This window comes from Hylobates moloch, unplaced genomic scaffold, assembly GCF_009828535.3.
Source record: "Hylobates moloch isolate HMO894 unplaced genomic scaffold, HMol_V3 SCAFFOLD_14, whole genome shotgun sequence".
Taxonomy (NCBI): Eukaryota; Metazoa; Chordata; class Mammalia; order Primates; family Hylobatidae; genus Hylobates; species Hylobates moloch.
In genome coordinates this window covers 52840453-52862092 of record NW_026652289.1, presented here as the reverse complement: position 1 = coordinate 52862092, position 21640 = coordinate 52840453, and the positions used below count along the sequence as shown (strand labels likewise).

General features: G+C 39.3%; 2 protein-coding genes across 7 annotated transcripts in view; both read left to right on the top strand.

The window, feature by feature from the left end:
- Window positions 1-16191, top strand: part of UBE2Q2 (ubiquitin conjugating enzyme E2 Q2) — a 57062-nt gene extending 40871 nt beyond the window's left edge. For 4 of the 6 annotated variants that reach the window (XM_058427606.1, XM_032176107.3, XM_032176109.3 and 1 more), the window contains 4 exons: window positions 5570-5618; window positions 6069-6164; window positions 12298-12364; window positions 14733-16191. In XM_058427606.1, coding sequence (XP_058283589.1) covers window positions 5570-5618; window positions 6069-6164; window positions 12298-12364; window positions 14733-14764 — 244 coding nt within the window. In that variant the 3' untranslated portion in view covers window positions 14765-16191. The other 2 variants (XM_032176108.2, XM_058427607.1) reach the window with 2 other exon arrangements.
- Window positions 16192-19170: 2979 nt separating this feature from the next.
- FBXO22 (F-box protein 22) overlaps window positions 19171-21640 on the top strand; it is a 31390-nt gene continuing 28920 nt past the window's right edge. The window contains exons 1-2 of the mRNA XM_032176106.2: window positions 19171-19395; window positions 19772-19910. Coding sequence (XP_032031997.1) covers window positions 19256-19395; window positions 19772-19910 — 279 coding nt within the window. The 5' untranslated portion in view covers window positions 19171-19255. The remainder of the gene's footprint in view (window positions 19396-19771; window positions 19911-21640) is intronic.

Genomic DNA, 21640 nt, shown 5'->3' with positions numbered 1-21640 from the left:
CCCGCCTCAGCCTTGCAAAGTACTAGGATTACAAGTCTAAGCCACTGTGCCTGGCCCAATATTGTTTTTTAAAATTACTTATTTTATTATTTTTTGTCCATTGTTTTTAAATATTTCTTTATTTTATTTTTTTCAGTATTGTTTCTTAAGAGTTTACTTACCTGACACCTGCAATCTAATCTTTGCCATAGCTCTCAAAATGTTCTGTAAGCACTAATATAGTGGTTTTTTTTTTTTTTTTTTTTTTGAGATAGAGTCTCACTGTCACCAGGCTGAAATGCAGTGGCATGATCTCGGCTCACTGCAACCTCTGCCTTCCTGGGTTCAAACAATTCTCCTGCCTTAGCCTCCCGAGTAGCTAGGACTACAGGCGTGTGCCACCATGCCCAGCTAATTTTTGTATTTTTAGTGGAGATGGGGTTTCACCATGTTGGTCAGGATGGTCTCTATCTCTTGACCTCGTGATCCGCCTGCCTCAGCCTCCCAAAGTGCTGGGATTACAGGTGTGAGCTACTGCGCCCGGCCTAGTGGTTTGTTAATAGATGTTTGTTTTGAGGGGATTACAAGGTTTTGGGAAACCAGGTTCAGAATATATTTTGCCAAAGGACTTCTTGGAGGCTTAATGCTGTTTTCTGTTTTTCCCAAATTTGTTTAATAATTTACACGATAGCATCTCAGAAGACAGTGTCCTCTGACTTACTCTCTGGGAAAGGCTGTTCTATTGGAAATCCAGAGTTCTGAGTGATTCCCATGTGTTTTCTGCTGCAGAGCAGGAAATGCTGAAGGGATTCCTTCGTGAGCAGATGTTAGAGGACTCCTTTTGACAGATTGTTACAAAGTTGATCACAAATATACTATTACAGTGAGTGGACGTCCCAGGTTGGGTGTGAAACAGTTGTTTAGAATTGTGTACAGTTTTCTTTTGTTACCTTTAAAGCTTCCGTAGACTGTTTTTGGATCAGGCAGTAAAATTGCTATAAAAAGTACTTCTCTTGTCATAAAACCTCATGATCAGTTTTGGAAGTTGAATGTTAGGTAACCCAGCCAAATATTTACATATACAAAATAAACACAAGACTGAAAAATAGTAAATTTTTAACCTTTCTCTTGCTCACAACACCAGTCTTTTACTAGCCACCAAGTCATAGTTCTTACATTTTTCATAGTTTAATGTTAAAATGTCTTTAACGAAGCCTTACTGATTGGGGAGAAATGACTTAACTATTGTGCTTTAGTTTTTTTTGTTGTTGTTTTTTTGTTTTTTGTTTTTTGTTTTTTTTGAGACAGAATCTCACTCCGTTGCCCATGCTGGAGTGCAGTGGCGCAATCTTGGCTCACTGCAACCTGCGCCTCCCGGGTTCAAGCCATTCTCCTGCCTCAGCCTCCTGAGTAGCCGGGACTATAGGCATGCGCCACCATGCCCAGCTAATTTTTGTATTTTTAGTAGAGACAAGGTTTCACCATATTGGCCAGGCTGGTCTCAAACTCCTGGCCTCAAGTGATCCACCCACCTGGACCTCCCAAAGTGCTGGGATTATGGCATGAGCACTGCCTGGCCAACTATTGTGCGTTAGTTTTATGTGCTTGTTTATAAAATTGTGTATGTTTACTCAGTATTCCCATAAGCATGGGAAAAGGAAGACAGGTCATTTTTTGTTCAAAATCTTATTTGAGAGAAAAAAATGATCAAGGAAAAGATTTGGAAGAAATTTGCAAATTCAGAATAAATATATAAAAACATTTTTATCAGCCAGATGTGGTGGCTCACGCCTGTAATCCCAGCACTTTCGGAGGCCAAGGCAGGTGGATCATCTGAGTCAGGAGTTTGAGACCAGCCTGGCCAACATGGCAAAACCCCGTCTCTGCTAAAAATACAAAAATTAGCTGGGCGTGGTGGTGGGTGCCTGTAATCCCAGCTCGTCGGGAAGCTGAGGCAGGAGAATCGCTTGAACCCAGGAGGTGGAGGTTGCAGTCCAGCCTGGGCAATAGGGCGAGAGTCCGTCTCAAAAATTTTTTTTTTTAATCAGAACATTTTAAAATGTGATTACAAAATTGGCCAGTATAGCTTTTCAACATTTTATTGTAAGAATTCTAAGAATTTAAGTTTATGACCTTTGGTTACCACCTAGAATAGAGACAAATACTTTATGAATAATGCCATTTTCAGTTTTAAAATCTGTTACATAGTTTCTTAATTGATTCTTTTTTGCCACAGTGTTATTGTTCTCATTATTCAAATGAATAATTTGAATAAGTCAGCTTGTGACCTACTCAAATAAATCTTCTGATTCCTAATAAAGTGTTTTTCATTATACCAAATGCCAACTATATAAGAGGGGATTAAAAGTACTAAATACTCTATTGATTATCAAATGCTAACCATGGACTTAATTTATCAGAGGTTTAAAGCAGCAAAGAGTTTCTCTGGCAATAGTGACCTGAAGACTTCATGAAGTAGGTGAGATCCCAGCTGGGCAGTGAAATGTGAGTGGGGTTTGGTCAGCTGGTGGAGGTTGAAGGAAAATTATTTACATAGGTGAAAAGTAAACACAATCAGGTATCTAGGAAAGAGAATGAGATACTCAGAGTATACAGACCAGTTTGAGCTATAACACAAGGAGGGTAGGACTCATGTAGAAGAGTTTTAGGAAATAGTGCTGATGTAATATCTTGTACTTAAACAGGTCTGTGGACTGATGACAGATGTTTTTTTTTTTTTTCCTCTGCTAAGTATACTATCACCCTGGCTATTCATCTTTCTGTGTAACTGGTTGAGAAACGGGAGTGACAGTAAAAAAACTATTGTAAAGTAAATCTGGTGACAGCAGAAGAGAATATGAGACACATTGTGCTCACAGAGCCTAGAAGAGTGTGACAGTAGTTGAGGGCCACGCTATTGTCTTAGAGTGAAATGAGAACCTACATTGGTTCGGTAGTCATGGGAGTGGAAGGAGGAATGAAATGTGAAAGCTCATTGGAGGCAAAATCAAAATGGCTTGGTCTTCATAGTCAACTATTAAGTGAGGAGGTGGAATTATTTGCTGACTTGGGAAGAAGTAAAAGCTTGCCATCTCAATCAGGGTAAAGCTTAAGCATTGTGTGATTCTGGATAGATTATTGAGCAGTTTTGTTCTATATATTTCATATCCCGTATCTTCTAGTTATGACCCTACTTCTTTATTTCTTGACATAGCCAAACGTTTTTTAAACTAACAGCTTTATTGTGATACAGTTTATGTATGATAAAACTCACCCTTCGAAGTGTACAATTTGGTGGTTTTTAGTATATTCACAGAGTTGTGCAGCCATGACTACTACCTAATTTCAGAACATTTTCATTACTTCAAAAAGAAACCCCATGCTGAGTAGCAGTCACTCCCTATACCCGTCTCCCCCACCATTGATCCTGGCAACCTCTCATCTAATTTTTATCTTTGTAGATTTGCCTATCTTGGACATTTCATATAAATAGAATCATATAAAATGCGGCTTTTTGTGACTGGTGTTTTTTACAGTGATTTTTAAATCAAATGTCTGAAGAGGCTAAGCTTAGGATAGTGTTTGCTGTACTACTTTGTCAACTGAACTTTTTTAAAGTTGAAAATACTGTATTACCGTGTCCATATATATGGCATGTTATCCTTAGATGACGCTTACTTAGATCATTAATGTTTTTTTCCTTAGTATTCTCGAACGGTCTCAGTATTCAGCAGGAACCCTTTGGAGGCAAAGAGCAGTAAGAATTTGGAACACTTGTTGACAAAATGAATGTAATTTAATACAGAAGTACAATCGGCCACTTTTAGGTGTCGATGCTGCTGAAAGTGTATATTAAGGAAAAGTTTAGTTATCTTACTTTTTGTGTAGGTACTAGAACTACTTGTCTTGTGTTCAACAAACATTTGTGTAGTTGTTACGTACTTGTACAAATGCACTTTTTGACCTGAAAATCCAAAAACTCCCTTTCTTTCCCCCACCTCTTAAGACTCTGCATCCTCAAAGGAAGAGTGGGGTACCTTAAAGGAAAGGTGGTTGTGATTGGATAATAGGTAAAATGTCTACTGTATACTTCCTTTTCCCGAAACAAGTTCCTGTCTGCCGTCAGCATTTCCAAAATTTGAAGATCATGTGTGATGTTAGCTCATTAACCGATTATTAAGCTTTGAGCAGTTGTGGAACCAAAATCTAAATGAGTACCTGGATCTTCTAATTCTGTTAAATCAGTGAGTGCACATTATATACAATACTCTTAGCCCAGTAGGAGAGTTAAAGAGTGGAAGATAGATTTCTATGTTTCAGAAATAGAATACAGAAAGAAAAAAAAATTTAATCCCATGAGTCTTCACCTGAATTTAAATTTTTGGAGAGTTTTTCTTTTAGATTTTCTTTCCCTTCCATTGATCTTTCACTTTGAAAGGTCCCAGGGTTTGGGCAAAGCAAGTGGGGAGAGACACTTGCCTGGATTCTCCAGGATGGGGGAGATAAAGAGGACTTCTTTCCCTAATTTTATTATTAAATATTGTCACTATAACAATTATTAATGTTAGTGGTCTACAGTAAAAGTTTTTAGATGCCTTGTCTGCAAAGTAATTTGGTTAGTCGACACAGAGATGCCTTTGGTTAACTGGAATGGAAGATGTGCAGGCTAGAGTGGTCTTGGCAAGTCTTATGGGGGGAAATACAGCATTTGGAAGGGTAGGAAGCAGAAGGAATCTCAAGCAAGGGAAAGGCATGGGCAGAGCCCCGGAGGACAGAAGAATTTGTGGTGGACTTGGTGTCCACATAGACCTAATCAGTGGTCTTAGCTTTTGTGTTTTCAAAATTACCAGTTTTTGTTCTAAACTATCATTCCCTTGATTTTTTTAGGCATGATATTTATGTATTTTGACATTTAAAATAACATTAAAGAAGAAATGAAATTTTGTTTGAGAAAGATAAAGGTTAAAAATCGTTATCTAAATAATGATTTTCTAATGGGAGATTTGGTACATCCCCAGAAGTTATCTTTGGTTCAGAGAATAGTGTTCAGGCCTAGAAAGAGCTTAAGGGAGTCCCAGAGAGGAGCTCCGTGGTCAGAACCATTTGATTCTCACAACAGATTGGGTAAAAACAATTTTAACCATAAAACCATGCAGATGTTCATAGCATGGATATGGTAAGGTCAGTGTCATTGTCAGGGGAAAAACTCTTGGCTGTAACATCATGGTAGAGAAAGTTTCAGATGTAAAGAACACGTGAATGCCATTTAAGGAAACTGATTCTTCTGCCCCTATTCTTTGGAATATTTAGGGCTAAGTTCTTAGTTACCGATATCATACAAATCTGAAAGTATTATGTTCTAAGAACCATTAGAAAAAATTGACTAGAATTTCAGAGGGATTACATTAGCGTGATAACATCAGAATTTTTAAATTACCCATAGTCCTATATCCCTAACAACTGTTGTCATGTTTGCATGTTATTTTCTTATCTTTACCTGTGTGCATATTTTCTTGGTAATGGCACTTAGAAGTTGTTTAAGGAGGAATAATTCTCGAGAATTTTGTATGACGCCTTTTTTCTTTTTAAGGTATGTATTGGGTGGAGGAGCATTATGTATGGAACTTCTCACAAAACAGGTGACTTTTCTTACGGTACTCCATTTTCACCCGCAATTTAGTGCTTTGATCATGTAAATTAGATTGTAAGTAGAAAATTTTTTAATAGCTCCTACTCTTAAATTTTGGTTTATTTTAAAAATAGCTCTACTTTCAAGAATGAAAAAGGTAAACCAATAAAATGACATTGTACTTGGTGCTGAGTCTATGCTAGGATAGGCATTAAGAGTGACCTTTATTCAAGGTTCTAATTTGCTCATGTTGGGCACTTAGAACATTGGTTTTTTTTGTTTGTTTGTTTGTTTGTTTTTTGTGAGATTCTGGAAATGTTCCAATTTTACTTTTTCTCCTTGACCACAGACTTTCTAACACTGATTTGCTGGTGTTGAGTTACATACCATTTTGTTAGGCCTTCCCAAGGGGGAATCAGAAATACTTCTGTATTTTAGAGATACTTTGTTCTTCCTGTAGGGCTGGAGCAGTGCCTACTCAATAGAATCGGTCATCATGCAAATAAATGCCACCTTAGTCAAAGGCAAAGCCAGAGTGCAGTTTGGAGCAAATAAGGTACTTCTGTTAAGAATTTTACATAAACCATAAGATATATTTTATATTACTTTATAAGCTTTCTTCCTGTCTTGACTTAATTCTTTTTTGAGATAGTTTCATTTTCATTTGATTTGTTTTCTTCTTGTTGCAAAAGTGATCTGTAGAAAATATAAGAAAATTACAGATACTAATTGATAATCACTTAATGATTTCATATCTGTTCTTTTAGTCTGTTATATTTGCTGTAGATAAACATTATAAGTTTACAGTTGTAAACAAAAAACAAAACTTATTTGTAAACAAATAAGTTTATTTGTACTTATTTATAAACAAATAAGTTTACAGTTGTAAACTTATTATTGGTATGTATACCGTAGTAAATTAAAAATCATATGTACTTTGAAGTTTTAAAAAATTGAGTTCATGTTATAGAACTAATTCTTGGTAAGCTTTTATGTGCTAGGCTCTAGTCTTTTCATTTATTTATTTTTACTTTTTTTTTCTCTGTGCCTATGCTTACCAAGTTTTTTTTTTATCTTTTACTTTTTATTAACTTTTTCAATCCTCTTAATAACTTAAAAAGTAGGTGCTATTATTATCTGCATTTTGTAGATGAGGTAACTGAAGCATACAGAAGTTAGTTAGATAACTTCTCTGAGGTGACAAGTGGCAGAACAAGGATTGGAACCAGACAGTCTGGCTGCCCTAGGCCCAACCAAGAGGAGCTGAGAGCAAGCCATGGGACATAATAAGGATGTTGTTCAGGCTGGTTTTCTTTTCAGTTAACCTGAAGCGTAGGCTGTAACATTAATTTTAGGACATTAATGAGACAACCTTCCAAAGCCAGAGGTCTGTTACCATGACTTTTAGCAAGAATTTGTGGTTTAAAGGCAAGATGGTGCTTTAAGAAGTTTCCATTCACTATGGAGGGAATGGTAGTTGAGTTAAATAGTGAAATCCTGGAGCACACAGTCTTTAGGGCAGCTTCTGACCTATTTCTATGATCAGGAAAGGCATCTGTCTTTCTCTGCTGCCCATAACCTCCACTTACTCTCCCACAGAATCCCCTAGACTGTGATCACATTCAGATGAGAGATCTGTTTTGTTTTTTCCAGGGTAGGAGGAAGTGAGTCACTACCTATACTAAGCAGCCTAGTCTTCTGTGTATAAATGAGCAAGGTTGGGGAGCCAAATCTCTTGGATTATCTCAGGATTATGCAAGATGGTAAAGTGGTTTCATGTTAGTTGTATCCACAGCTGTCATCAGAAGCAGACACAGATACTTTTTGTAGGAAAGCATCTCTAATTTAAGCCTGTAGGATTCCTAAAGTTTAATTCACTCAAATCATAGCATTCAAATAGTCAACCCAACATATTTGAGAATTGTCAGAAATAATAAATAATAGATATGTTTCCCAAAGACAGTAGATTTTGGAATTATCAGATACAGAACACAGACTTCAGATATTAGAATTGTGAGAAAATAGTTATATGTGAAATCTAATATAAAGAAAAAAAGATGGAATCATAAAATTGAGCAAGCAGCAAGACCACCAGGAATGATGAAGAAGAAAAGAAAATGGATGAAATAGAACTTACAGAAATTAAAAAATATAGATGGGTATGGTGGCTCACACCTGTAATCTCAGCACTTTGGGAGGCCGAGGCAGGAGGATGGCTTGAGCCCAGGAGTTGGAGACCATCCTGGGGAACATGGTGAGAACTCGTCTATACAAAAAATACGCCCCCCACCCCTAAAAAACAATTAGCTGGTATGGGGTACCTGTCTATAGTCTCAGCTACTCAGGAGGCTGAGGTGGGAAGATCACTTGAGCCCAGGAGACCGAGGCTGCACTGAGGCATGTTCGCGCCACTCCAGGCTTGGTGACAGTGAGACTCTGTCTCAAAATAAAAAATGTAATTGTTGAAATAAGAAACTCAGTAGATTAGACACCAGAAGAGAATTGATTAGATGATTATCTCAAAAAAATAAGTTAGAATGTTAGAGAGACATGAGGATAGATGACAGGGCAGAAGTTGGTGGGGTTGGTGGGGAGAGATCAGCATGAGGTCTAAAATATGTCTTAGTAGAATCCCAGGAGGAGATATTAGAATTATACTAGAAAGTGAGAGAAATAGAAGTTCTAAAGGTGACAGAAGCAAGTCTACATAAATCAGTCACAACAAACGTAAATGGACTAAAGTTACCAGTTAGATTGAATTAATAAAATCCAGCTGTTTTAATCTATGTATTTAAAATATGAAGGTACAAAAAGGTTGAAAGTTTTTATAAAGGAGAGTGATAAAGATATGCCAGTATACATTAACTAAAAACAAATGATGTAGCTTTAATATCAAACAAAATAGAATTCTGGAACAGAAAGCATTAGTAACAATTTGATGATAAGTCTGTTAATTAGGAGGATATAGCAATTTTCGTATTTTATGTACCTATCAAAATAGCCTCAAAATACCTAGGAAAAACTGATAAAACCACAGGGAGAAGTTGACAAGTCCACCATCATAGTTGGAGATTTCAGCATACCCTGCATACTACTAGTAAGATAAACAGAATGCCCATATGTAGATTTGAATAACCAGTGAATGGGCATGGTATAATGGACAAATATAGACCTCTGTACCCAATAATTAGATATAGATCGTTCTCAAGCAAATATGGACTATGGGAGAAAAATTAATTATAAATCCATAAAATCAGACGATTTAAAAACAGTTGGTACCATACACACCATATAATTTAAATATGAAGCAATTAAGGTTAGAAGGCAATAATGAAGAGATTAACAAAAAGCTATGTGAATCTGGAAATTAAACACACTTGTAAATCATGGTTTTAAAAAGTAAAATGAAATTTTAAAATGCTTAGAATTGAACCATAATTAAAATTACTAAAATTCTATCTATTCCTTTCTCCCCTCCTGTCCCTCCCTCTTCTTATCTGGAACATTCAAGAAGCTAATCTTTTTCAATGAACAACACTTCAAATACTGAAAAACAAAAGGACAGATGTCATCCTCTGACCTTAGTTAAATCTATAAGTTAATAATAAAACCAGAAAACAGATATTTCTTTCTGGAATTTTATAACTCATGCAAACAGCCCTTAGGTCAAACAGGGATTTGAAATTAAAACTTCAGAATATCTAGAGAATAGCAATAATGCAATCATTACTTATCAGAGACTAAAGGAGAGCTCAGAGGAATGTTCATTGCCAAATCCTTATGCCATTAAGAAAAGAATGAAAATGAATCAAGCCTCTGATTGTTAGAAAGGACAATAAAAAAACCTGAAGGAGGCCGGCGACGGTGGCTCACTCCTATAATCCTAGCACTTTGGTAGGCTGAGACGAGTGGATGGCCTGAGCTCAGGAGTTCGAGACCACCCTGGGCAACATGGTGAAACTCATCTCTGCAAAAAAACAAAACAAAACAAAACAAAACACGAAAATTAGCTGGGCATTGTGGCAGGCGCCTGTGGTCCCAACTACTCAGGAGGCTGAGGCAGGAGAATTGCTTGAACCCGGGAGGTGGAGGTTGCAGTGAGCTGAGATCCAGCCACTGCACTCTAGTCTGAGTGACAGAGCAAGACTCTGTCTCTTAAAAGAACCTGAAGGAAAGCAGAATGGGGAAATTATTAAAGATATACAAGCAGAAATCAGTGAGTTAGAAGAATAGGAAGGGCTAGACTCCCAGTACAGTAAGGTCTCTGCAGAAACATTTGTTTAAACTGGGCTTTTGAGTACCTTGCTACTGATAATTGAGACTGGGGAAGGCCAACATTCTTACTTTCTCTTTGCGTTTTGGGTGGTAGGCAGTAGGGTTGGAAAGTGACTGCTTCACAGTCATTTGGGAGTTTCAGGGTATGTATAGTTTTTACGTCCAGTTTGTTTCTTTTATTTTTGTCCTTTTTGTGGAAATACAAAAACAAAAACTTTTTTGCCTGTAATCCCAGCACTTTGGGAGGCCGAGGAGGGCGGATCACGAGGTCAGGAGATCGAGACCGTCCTGGCTAACACGGTGAAACCCCGTCTCTACTACAAATACAAAAAATTAGCCGGACGTGGTGGCGGGCGCCTGTAGTCCCAGCTACTCAGGAGGCTGAGGCAGGAGAATGGCGTGAACCTGGGAGGCGGAGCTTGCAGTGAGCCAAGATTGCGCCACTGCACTCCAGCCTGGGTGACAGAGTGAGACTCCGTCTCAAAAAACAAAAAAAAAACAGCAACAAAAGTTTTTCATTAATGTTAAGAAAAACGTGTTACTATACATTTTTTGTTTAGTTTATTAGGTGCATTATGGCAGGGCTTTACTATTTTATTTGTGTTTTTGTTGTTGTTTGAGATGGAGTTTTGCTCTTGTTGCCCAAGCTGGAGTGCAATGGCACGATCTCGGGCTCACTGCAAACTCAGCCTCCTGGGTTCAAGCGATTCTCCTGCCTCAGCCTCCCAAGTAGCTGAGATTACAGGTGTGCGCCACCACGTCTGGCTATTTTGGTATTTTTAGTAGAGACGGGGTTTCTCCGTGTTGGTCAGGCTGGTCTTGAACTCCTGACCTCAGGTGATCCACCTGCCTCAGCCTCTCAAAGTGCTGGGATTACAGGTGTGAGCCACCGTGCCCAGCCAGCTTTACTATTTTAAAGAGCTCTTAGATGTTGAAAAAGACTACCCTGTAGAAAAATAGGAAAAGTCCTTACATAAATTTAACATGTTAAAAAAAAATAGGAAAAGGGTAGAAAAAGTCTGTTTACAGAAGTAGAAATAAACGGCTCATGAACATAATGGAGACATGCTCAGTCTCAATAATAGAAATACAAATCAAAACTATACTGGGAGTCCATCTAGTGTATTGTCAGAAATCTACAAATGTTTGAAGTACTGCATTGGTGAGGCTGCATCGAGGCACTCTTACAGATGGCTGGTGGGCAGACACATTTGTGCAGTTATATAGAGGGCAATTTAGCAATATTTCAGAATTACTAAGGCATATGTATCTTTTGACCCAGCAGCTCTACTCTAGGACATTTTTACCAGTACTCAGCAGATATACGTATGAGGTTGCTCTTGGCAGCATTATAACAGCAAAATATTGACAAAACCTGATGTCCACCAATAGGGGACTGATTAAATACTTGAATGTCCGTATAATAGAAATATTTCAGTGTTTAAAACAGGTATGTTCTATACTGATATGGAACATTCTCCAAGATATGCTAGATGAGAAAAGGGGCAGACTAATGTCTGTAGCATGCAACTGTTAGTGAAGGAAAGCTAGGGACAGTGGCCAACAACAGTGGGTTGTAATGAATATTCTTGTATAATCTTAAAGAGGGACATACAAGAAATTAGTAATAGTGGTTAACTTGTGTGGAGGAAGGGGGATGAATGGGAGGAAACTGGGTGTTTAGGGCACAAGTAGGAGGGAGAGTTTTCACTTAGGATGTAGACATTTTTGAGTCTTGTGCTGTGTGAATTTATTATGCAAAAATTTCTGCCACATAGTATAGTGGATAGATGGGTACCACTATGGAGAGTGCTGCTCTTGGTATATTAATTCTAAGTGAAGATATAGGTTGGTTGTACTTATGGTGACAAAATTAATCCTAGATTTGGCTCCTTAAAAAGATTGTATATTTTTATCAAAAGAGGGCTCCTTTAGTAAGCATGGTGCCAATTATGGGCATTCTTTAGATTTCTAACTTAAAATGTCATTCATATGTATAGTCGTGGTAGCTTAATATTTTCTTATCTGAAAGTAATATTTTGTAGTTTTTTTAAAAATAGAAGTTATGTGAAGAGAGTTTGAGTTTTATTAACATCCAGATATAATCCTTTAACTTGATTCAGCAATGTGGAGACAGACTCTAGAACTAGAAAGCTTTGTACTTGTCCAATGGTAGGAAGACTTATAAAAATGAACTGTGAGGCTTGTTGAGTTTTATTGGGGTACAATTTTGGTTTTGTTATTTTTATAAAATTATAGAGAATAATGAAATTGAGAAATGAGGCTATTAAGTTAAAATTGTTTTTGGTCAGTTTTCCATGTTCTTTTAAGCACAGTGTGATGCATTCATAAATTTATTGTAATAATTTTCACCTAATCACACTTTTGATTTAAAATGTGTAATTCTCTTTCAGAATCAATATAATCTAGCAAGAGCCCAACAATCCTATAATTCCATTGTACAGATACATGAGAAAAATGGTATGTTTAAATAAGTGTTTATTGCCATTTAAGAAGTTTTAGATAATGTATTAATACTTACCATTTTATTTTTCTGTTTTTGCTTTAGTTTCTTAAAGTGCTGTTACCATAGTGAAAAAAACTTGTGCTGCATACAAAATCTTTATTTATTTATTTATTTATTTATTTATTTATTTATTTATTTTATTTGTTTTTTGAGACAGAGTCTCGCTCTGTCACCCCGGCTGGAGTGCAGTGGCGCTATCTCGGCTCACTGCCAGCTCCGCCTCCCGGGTTCATGCCATTCTCCTGCCTCAGCCTCCCGAGTAGCTGTGACTACAGGCGCCTTTTTTGTATTTTTAGTAGAGACCGGGTTTCCCCATGTTAGCCAGGATGGTCTCGATCTCCTGACTTTGTGATCCACCCGCCTCGGTCTCCCAAAGTGCTGGGATTACAGGTGTGAGCCACCATACCACAAAACCTTAACATTGTACTTCAATCAAAATTTTTGTATCCTATACACTTGGCCTAGGTATCTCAGAGTCAGAATCAAGATTTTTTTTTTTTTTTGGTAGACTAATGAATGACTCACTTTACTTAGTTGAAATCTTAGGAACTGAGTTAAAGGCAACTCTTTATAGATGGAGTTCTTGCTGTTATAACTGGAGTGCAGTGGTTGTTCACAGGCGTGATTATAGTGGACTGCAGCCTCAAGCTCCTGGGCTGATGTGATCCTCCTGCCTCAGTCTCCCCAGTAGCTTGGACTGTAGGCACAAGCCACCATGCCTGTAAAGTATTCTTTACTTTGCTAGAAATGTGTCAGTTTGTGACTTAAGATTTGTGTTTTGTGCTCACTTATTTTAATGACAAAGCAAACTTGTCACTCTTTCAGTGATTGCTTACTTATGGACATAGTATTCAAAACAAAATTTTCAAGCAGAAGAGAGAAACAATAAAATTTGAGGACAAGGCCAGGTTTTCATCATAATAATTTCTAGCACACAAAATTAGATCCAAAGAAACCTGTGTGTACTACTTTAATACTTTATAGATCTTGGCATATTCATACTATTCTAAAGTTTCATACTAAACAGTACTTAGTCTAATTTGCCTTTGTATGGAGAGCTTAGGTTTTTGTGGAACCTGGGAAACAGATTTCTTATTTTTATTTTTATTTCTTAAACATTACAACTGGCATTCAAAAAATATTTATAGAAAATGCTGTATTTGAGAGTGTGTGGGTATGTATAAGCTTAGCTGTGATGAAAGAGTAATAGATTCAGAATCAGGAGAGATGACTTCTAGGGTTTTTTTTTTTAATCTTTAAAAAAGTTTTTTTCTTATTTTTAAAAAATAGACATTATACTTATTGTGTACAAAGTTTTGAAGTATACGTAATTGTGGAATGACTAAATCTAGCTAATTAACCTAGACATCACCTTACATAGTTATCATTTTTATGCTGAGATACTTTACATCCACTCTTAACATTTTTCAAGAATATAGTATATTGTTAACTATAGTCACCATGTTGTACAATAGCTCAAGATGGATTCTAGTTTGGCCTGCTACTAACTCTGATTTTAGGCATAGTCATTTAGTCACTGCACCTGCTGCAATGGCTTCCTTGTCATTGTGAAATGACATTATGGCTCTGATAACAGTCCAAGTTCCTTATATTCTAAATCGCCAGGATTTTGTTTGGGGACATAAGTACTTTCCATGAGGCTTACTTTCAAGTATAGAACTGAAGTGGAATAAAACTTACTCTTTTAGTCTAATATTCCACAGTCATCTTTAGCTAGAGATGCCATTAATACAGAGCTCTTGTGTTGAAAACTCAAGTACAATTTATTCATAGAAAATAACTTTCTGTTGTGAAATAGCAAAATGCAGTTATTACCAATCCAAGTGTAAGTTTAATTTTTACAGTAGACTGGGTGCAGTGGCTCACACCTGTAATCCCAGCACTTTGGGAGGCAGAGGTGGGTGGATCACCTGAGGTCATTAGTTGGAGACCAGCCTGACCAACATGGTGAAACCCTGTCTCTACTAAATACCAAAAAAAAAAAAAAAAACCAAACAAAAAAACACAAATTAGTGGGGCATAGTGGCACATGCCTGTAATCCCAGCTACTTGGGAGCCTGAGGCAGGAGAATTGCTTGATCTGGGAGGTGGAGGTTGCAGTGAGCTGAGTTTGCGCCATTGCATTCCAGCCTAGGTAACAGAACGAAACTCTGTCTCAAAAAAAAGAAAATATTTTTTTATGCTAGATTTAAACACCAAAATTATGAAAAGAGACTGTAGCTAACCTTATTACATGCCAGTTCTTCTAATTTATTTAAGAATTAAAGTATTTTAACTTTTTTTTTTTTCATTCTATTTCAGGCTGGTACACCCCTCCAAAGGAAGATGGCTAAATATGTTGACTGTTGTATGTTTGGACTAATGTTGCTTTAAAGAAAATCTTTCCAACATGCAGACAAAAGCTTTGAGTGCCCCTATTACAGCAGTACCGAAGACGTTAGTTAATAGATATTTTAGTGGATAATCTGTCATCTGACATCCAGTATAAGTTACAGCCTTTGCATTTTGCTCATTTTAGATATCTTGGACTGAGCAGTGGGGCCTTTACTGTATTTTTCCTGATAAATACACATACTGGCCACTCCTTATCTCTTTTTCTTGAAAAGTGAACTTTTTAAAGCAGCCAAGTCAACATCAGGCTACTGAAGTTGAGGCTTTAGGGTAACTTTTCTATATTGAGCCCATAGGTTACAAGGATTTGCAATATATTGTTCCATTTACAGCCAATATAAGTTTAATCGATGTTCAATATTGGTTTAGAAAATTTAAGGCCTTCTAAATCATAATAGCTCTTTCGTGTCTAAAACCATTTTATGATATTGCCAAAATGATAGGAAACCTACTCATTAAATTGTTAAACTTTTTAATGACTATGTGAAGATATGAATTGTTTCCTGAAGATGATACTCTTAATTGAGTTGTATTGTACTTTTTAGGCAAAGCAGTGTAAAACTGTATCAATTAAGGCTTGTGAGTAGTGATTTCCACTGGGGCATCAGAGTCTTGCTGGGCTGAATCTGCTGCTTGTTGGTTCAGTGTTTCTTATGAACAAGAGCCACAGTATAGAGCTTAAAGTTATTTAAAATACTAAGTCATCTTACGTTTCCATTTTATTAACGGGATGTTGCAATCATTTGTAAACTAATAAACTTATGAAGTGATTGGCACAAAGACTCCTTGAGCAAAAGCTGTGCAGTTAAGTACAAAAAGATACTTAATTTGGAGACTCTTACAGTAATTTTTGCCATAGTCAAAACAATGGCTTTTACATTGAAAGATTAATAGAAACTCTGCATATGTTAATTTTTTTTATAGAACCTGACTCAAATCAAGGTACTCTCCATTTTATTGCCTTACCTGAATCAGTCCTTTTTTGTTGGTAATAGATTTTTTTATACACCCAAGTTTGATTTAAAAGTAAGTTCTAGTTCTTAAGCACTTTTAACAAGAAATCCAGAAGCACATTTTTCTGCACAAACCAGTTACAAAGTTCAAAAGTGTTTCTTCTGCATTAGCTTTGAGATTCAGTTTTTAACTTTGTAAACCACATCTAAGAGACTTGTCATTTCTACATTATTGTGTGTGTTTAATGTCTTTTGATTCCATTTTGGTTAAGAGAGCAGTAAATAGATTTTCTGGTATTCTTGTTCACTTGATTACATTTGTATAAAGTTCTGATTGCCAGTTGCTCAGATAACAAGTGACAAGGCAGAATTCTTTAAATCAGTAAAGTTCCTTAAGCCTAAGGCTAAATCTTGAATACATTGTTGAATTCTTTAATATCCTGATGGCAAGCAGACTGATAGCTGCACATTTGGCATGCTTTATTTCATGGATTTTATTTTTAATTGCAGATTTATTTGGCAGTGTACAGTAAATTTTGTAAACTTGCATCAAGTTTATGAATAAAGAACCATTTAAAAAATTTGTGCTGATCATGGCAAGCAAAAAAAGATTACTTTCTCTTTTTTCCCTCATAAGAAAACTCTGCTTGATGTGTTTGTAGGCTCTATTGAGTTTCTGGAATAAGACATTTAAGGAGGGAAGTGGTGAGGGGAGGCTTGGAAGACAGGCAGATGTAACAAGAGATAGTGAAAGAACCTGGAAATAGTCTGTACGATAGTCACCTTTTCTCAGCCTTTTTCCTCTTCCATTCTTATTATAAATTCAAGTGCAACTTTTTCCTTATGGCTATCCTTAGTTCCCCCAGTGAAAATAATCTGCTCCTTCTTTAGCATACCCATGGCCTCCTTGCACACAATTGACAGGTTATCTCACATACAAGAAGTCCAGAGGTAGGACAACTCCAGGTACTGTACATCTGGGCTTTGCTCTGCTTCCTTGAGGTTTTTCTATGTTGATTTCATCTTTTGGTTGCATGTTATGTGCAGCCACCTTACTTGATCCAGAGGTAGATAAATGCCCCTGTCTTCTAGTGTCTCCTTACAAGGTGAGGAAATCTCTAAAAGCACCATCCCATCAAGCACACTGCCTCTTGCCTTTCCTTGGCTACATCAGGGACCTGTGCCCACCCCTAAACCAATGGTGGTGAAAAGAATGAAACCATCGTGATTAGTTTGCACAAACGGTTCTCAAAGCATAATTTGGGGAACACTGGAGACCCCTGAGACCATTTCAAGAGGTTTTAAAAGACTATTTTCATAATATTAAAACATTTGCCATTTTCACTTATTCTTTCATGTGTACAATGGAGTTTTCCAGAGGCTACATGATGTGATTTTGCAACAGATCGAATTCAGAAGCAGATATGAGAATCTACTTGTCTTCTGTTAAGACAGAAATTAAATATTTGCAAAAATGTAAAGTGATGCCATCACTGGTAAACTGTCCTCTTTCCCTACTTTATATCAGCCACAAAGAACGCCCACTTTGAAAGGCAGTCAGGTTTCGTTCAGTAGCCAGAGAATGGAGAAGGGGAGCTCATGCTCTAAAGGCACCTTCTCCCAGAGGGATGGGAGGCTGGGGAGTTTAAAGAGTTAGCTGAGGGGCGGGGGGAGGTATGAAGGGCATGCACAGGCTGGAGTTCAGACAAGCAGGCATAGTCCCTGAACATGCTGCTTCATACATCCATGTTCACAAGATGCCAGTGAGCTTTCTTTAGGGGAGAGTATTTTAGCATTATGTTAATGATCTAAAGGTAACTGGAGGGCGCCTGTTTATCTTCCTCTGGTATTCCGCAAGGGGTCAAGAAGCTCTGGTGACATCTGGGCCATCTGGCTTCCTTAAGCAGCTGCGCCTATAAATAGACTACGGAAAAAAACTGGCTGGGCTTGGTGGCTCATACTTGTAATTTCAACGCTTTGGGAGGCGGAGGCAGAGGGATGTCTTGAGGCCAGGAGTTTGAGACCACCCTGGGCAACACAGACCCTGGGTCTACCAAAAAAAAAAAAAAAAAAAAAGCCACAGCTACTCAGGAGGCTTATACCAGTGACAGTGTCATATTATCCACCAGTGGGGGAAGGAGGATTTGGGAAATAATTGTTTTCCATAAAAATATTTCGTTAATGTATAACATGTTTTTTAAAAAGTATTAAGATGTTCTAATTTTTAATATGGTAAATATTGATAGGCATAACACACATAAACTATTGGTCGTGTCAATATTTTAGGGTGTAAAGGGTCCTGAGGCCATAATGAGAACTGCTAATTTAGACCAAGTTTCTGCCCAAGATCTGGCGATCAAATCAGGGCTCCCTTAGGAAGGAATTGGCGGGAGGAATGGATGTTAGGTGGAGATGAACCTGTGTCTGCTGTGCTTGGTGGTTCTCGGTTTGAGCATGCATCAGAATCGCCATAAAGTTTGTTAAAACAGATTGCTGGGCCTCACCCCCAGTGTCTGATTCAGGAGGTCTGGGATAAGGACCGGGAATGTGCTAAAACTTAGTAGTTTCCAGGTGAATCTAATGTCCCTGGCGGGGAACTGGTGCACAGCTTGGGGTGTGCTTCACAGCAATCATCTCACTCAGCTACCTTAGAATGGCAGGTGCTGTTTGTGCCATTTTACTCATTTGAAACTTTAAACCTGAAGATTACAACGAGTTAACTAAGTTTATAAGGAATAAAGGCAGTAATTTTCACTAAGACAATTTTTTGAAAGCAAACGTCCGTTCAAAAATTGAGCTTATGCTATTTAAACAGGCATTGGGACTATGAAGAGTAATAAGCACTACCTAGTCCCTGCAAGGAATTTGTGAATTAGAGAAAGATGTAAACTCAGAAATATGGCGGTGCCAGGGCAGTGAGAGGCACAGGCACAGAGGAATAATTTATTTTCACTGCAGGAGGCCTCCTAGAAAGTTGCCAGGCGCGGTGGCTCATGCCTGTAATTCCAGCACCTTGGGAGGCCCAGGCGGCAGTATCGCTTGAGCCCTGGAGTTTGAGACCAGCCTGGAGAGCATAAGGAAACCCGTCTCTACAAAAAAATACAAAAATTAGCTGGGCGTGGTGGCGGGAGCTTGTAGTTAAAGCTACGAGGGAGGCTGAGGAGGGAGGATCGCTTGAGCCTGGGAGGTAGAAGCTGCAGTGAGCAGAGGCCGCGCCAGTCCACTCCCGCCTGGCCACAGCATTAGACCCAGTCTCAAAAATGAAGAAAACAGTTCCGAGCGTATTACGGAACGGATGGCTTCAACCTCGGAGTACGGGCTCCAGGCCAGCGAACGCACCGGCGTTGCCACGCCCACCTTCCCCGTCCAGCCGGAAGTGGCGCGGACGCCTGCTCAGTGTGCGCGGCCGGGCAACCCTATGCTGGCGTAATCGGGTTCCTCCGAGCCGCCGTAGGACTGGTTCCGGCGGGCTGGTGAGGAATGGAGGCGGTGGGCTGTTGCGGCGACTGCCGCGGCTCCTCCGTAGACCCACGGAGCACCTTCGTGTTGAGTAACCTGGTGGAGGTGGTGGAGCGTGTGCTCACCTTCCTGCCTGCCAAGGCATTGCTGCGGGTGGCCTGGTGAGGAGAGGAGGCGGAGGCGGGAAGCTTGCCTTGGGACACACCGTGTCCCAGGCTGGCGGGATGGGGAGCGACCCTGGGGACCCAGGGCCGTCCTCGGCTCCCTCGCCCTACCTGAGGTCACCCCCTACCCGCGAGGTATCTCCCAGCCGTGGTGCCCCGGGGGGACTTCCCTGAGGGGCGAAGTTCCCCTTAAGGTTTTCTCCACATCTGGCTCTCCTTCCGAACCAGCGCCCTGACTGATACCTACCTACCCCGGGGACTTTGGATCCCGCAGGGATCTCCTGCAGCTGCGCCAGCGGGTGGGGGTTTGTGAGCTGTGGGAGAGACGAAAATGAACGTCCGTTCGCAATCCTTTGTGCATTTGCGTCCCCAGCGTGTGCCGCTTATGGAGGGAGTGTGTACGCAGAGTATTGCGGACCCATCGGAGCGTAACCTGGATCTCCGCAGGCCTGGCCGAGGCCGGCCACCTGGAGAGGCATTGCTTGGTTCGCGTGGTAGCAGAGGAGCTTGAGGCAAGTAGCAAGGGGTGTCATGCACAATCATTTGCAGGTTGGTGTTTCAGTCTTTGAGAACTATTTTTTTTTAAATCCCAGTTTTGTTAATTCAAGGAACATCTTCTTGTGCCGTGAAAAGATTTCGTAAACATCAGTTTTAGTGACTACACGGTAAGGGTGTGTCATGACTTATTTGACCGTTCATCAAATGTTGGGCCTTTTTTTTTTATTATTATTATTTTTAGACGTAGTCTCGCTCTGTCGCCCAGGCTGGAGAGCAGTGGCGCGATCTCGGCTCACCGCAAGCTCCGCCTCCCGGGTTCACGCCGTTCTCCTGCCTCAGCCTCCCGTGTAGCTGGGACTACAGGCGTCCGCCACCACGCCCGGCTAATTTTTTGTATTTTTAATAGAGACGGGGTTTCACCGTGTTAGCCAGAATGGTCTCTATCTTCTGACCTCGTGATCCGCCCCCATCGGCCTCCCGAAGTGCTGGGATTACAGGCGTGAGCCACCGCGCCCGGCACGTTGGGCCTTTTAAGTATCCACATTTTCACTATTAACAACAACGCTGTGCAGAATCTTCCCTTCACCTGCTTCCCTTGAAGCAAGTTTTTGTTGTCTGTTTTACCGGGAAGACAACTGGGTGTGTCTTGCTCAGTGAGCACACCTAGAAAGCCAAGAACCAAACTTAAAGCCAAATATTTCAACTTCCGATCCTGTACTCTTTTGCTTCGCTGGCCCTCAACTTCAAAAGGGGAGCCGACACCTGGAGAGATGAAGACTCGAACTGTGGAGTCGGAGGGGCTGCAGGGTGTACCATCTCTGGGGAGTGGAAGGGAACCATTTGACAGTAAAGTGCCAATCTGCTGCTCTGTCACTCTATTTACTTTAGTACGGCTTACAGACAGACATAACTACGGTGCAGCCGTCATAATCAGGAAATTATCACTGATACATTTCTACCATTTTATCCTCAGACTCGGTTCAGATTTTGCCAGTTGTCCCAATAAGTTTCTTCATGGCAAAAAGATCTGTTCCCAATTGCAAGTTGCTCTAAGTAAGTCATGTTTCTTTAATCTCCTTTGATCTGGAACAGTTTTTCAAGCTTTGCTTGATTTTTCCCAATCTTGACACTTTGGAAAATTCCAGGCTATTTTGTAGAACATCCATCAATTGTGTCTTTGGCAGGAAATAATCACAGAAGTGCTGCTATGCTTTTTTCACGGCATCCTTTAGGTGGCATGTGATTTCCATTTGTCTCGTTATTGGTGGTATTACCTTTGATTACTCAATTAAGGTGATGCTTGCCAAGTGTCTTCACTAAAATCACTCTTCTGCTGTAATGATTGTTTTGTGAAGAGATCATTTAAAACTATGTAAATATCGTCTTCATTTATTTATATCTGTACACTCTCGGAGTCTTATTTAATTCAGTGGGATATAATCTGTTACTGTATTTTGGTGCTCAAATTACCCCTCTCACCCCTTAGTTTGGCTAGTGGGAGTTCCTTCAGGCTGGCTTCAGTGTCTTTTTAGAGATGACTCCATTATCTTTGAGCACTTTTCTTGTTTACTGGCACAAGATGTTCTAAGCTTGTTTTGGGTTTTACCTGCTTTGGTCCTGGAATTGGCCATTAAGCCCTGGCTCCTTTTGATGGAGTGTGGTATTTAGAAATCAAGGTCTAGACTCTGTAAGCATACTCCTTGGCATTGAGGGATTTGCCGCTCCAAAGCCCAGTCATTAGAGC